The 878-nt window shown below is 72.7% G+C and overlaps 1 protein-coding gene across 1 annotated transcript in view; it reads left to right on the plus strand.

Moving 5' to 3' along the window:
- SLC10A4 (solute carrier family 10 member 4) overlaps positions 1 to 878 on the plus strand; it is an 18,630-nt gene that overhangs the window by 15,689 nt on the left and 2,063 nt on the right. Inside the window, exons 2-3 of the mRNA XM_014945497.1 lie at positions 8 to 378; positions 587 to 797. Of these exons, the coding sequence (XP_014800983.1) occupies positions 8 to 378; positions 587 to 797 (582 nt within the window). The remainder of the gene's footprint in view (positions 1 to 7; positions 379 to 586; positions 798 to 878) is intronic.

Consider the following 878-nt stretch of genomic DNA (forward strand, 5'->3'; position numbering starts at 1 on the left):
CGCGCAGCCCCCGGCGGCGGCGGGGACCGGCGGCGGCCCCGACGGCGGGTCGCTGGCCGGGGGCGGCGAGGCTTTTGGGGACCGGTCCCTCAGCCAGGGCTTGAGCGTGGTGGTGGGGCTGGCGCTGTGCGTGACCATGCTGGGGCTGGGCTGCGCCGTGGAGCTGGGGCAGCTGGGCCAGCAGCTGAGGCGCCCCGTGGGGCTGCTGCTAGCCCTGCTGGGGCAGTTCGTGGCCATGCCGCTGCTGGCCTTCCTCCTCGCCCTCATCTTCGCCCTGGACGAGGTGGCGGCCGTGGCCGTGCTGCTGTGCGGCTGCTGCCCCGGGGGCAACCTCTCCAACCTCATGTCGGTGCTCGTCGACGGGGACATGAACCTCAGGTAGGGGCTCCGGGACGCGGGGAGGGTTTGCTGGGCACCTACTGGCGGCGGGGGGGGACGGGACCGGGACGGACGGGTCTCACACGGACCCCGGCACACCCCCCCCACCCCAACTTTCCCTAAAACCCCTGCCTGCCCGGGGCTGCCCCCCGACCGAGCGGGCAGTGATGCCGTGTCCTTTCCATTCCACCCCCCCGCCACGGCGCAGCATTATCATGACGGCCTCCTCCACGCTCCTGGCCCTCTTCCTGATGCCCCTCTGCCTCTGGATCTACAGCCGGCACTGGATCGACACGGCGCTGGTGCGGCTGCTGCCCCTGGGGGCGGTGAGCCTGACGCTGGGCAGCACCCTCCTGCCCATCGGCCTGGGGGTGCTCATCCGGTACCGGCACCCCCGCGCCGCCGACCTCATGGTTAAGGTAAAGCACGGCCCCGGGGACGCGGGGGGGGGGCTGAAAATCCGGGGGGGGGGCCAATGGCAGTCACCTGGCCGATCCCTT

Source organism: Calidris pugnax, unplaced genomic scaffold, assembly GCF_001431845.1.
Source record: "Calidris pugnax isolate Ruff unplaced genomic scaffold, ASM143184v1 scaffold58, whole genome shotgun sequence".
NCBI classification, from domain to species: Eukaryota; Metazoa; Chordata; class Aves; order Charadriiformes; family Scolopacidae; genus Calidris; species Calidris pugnax.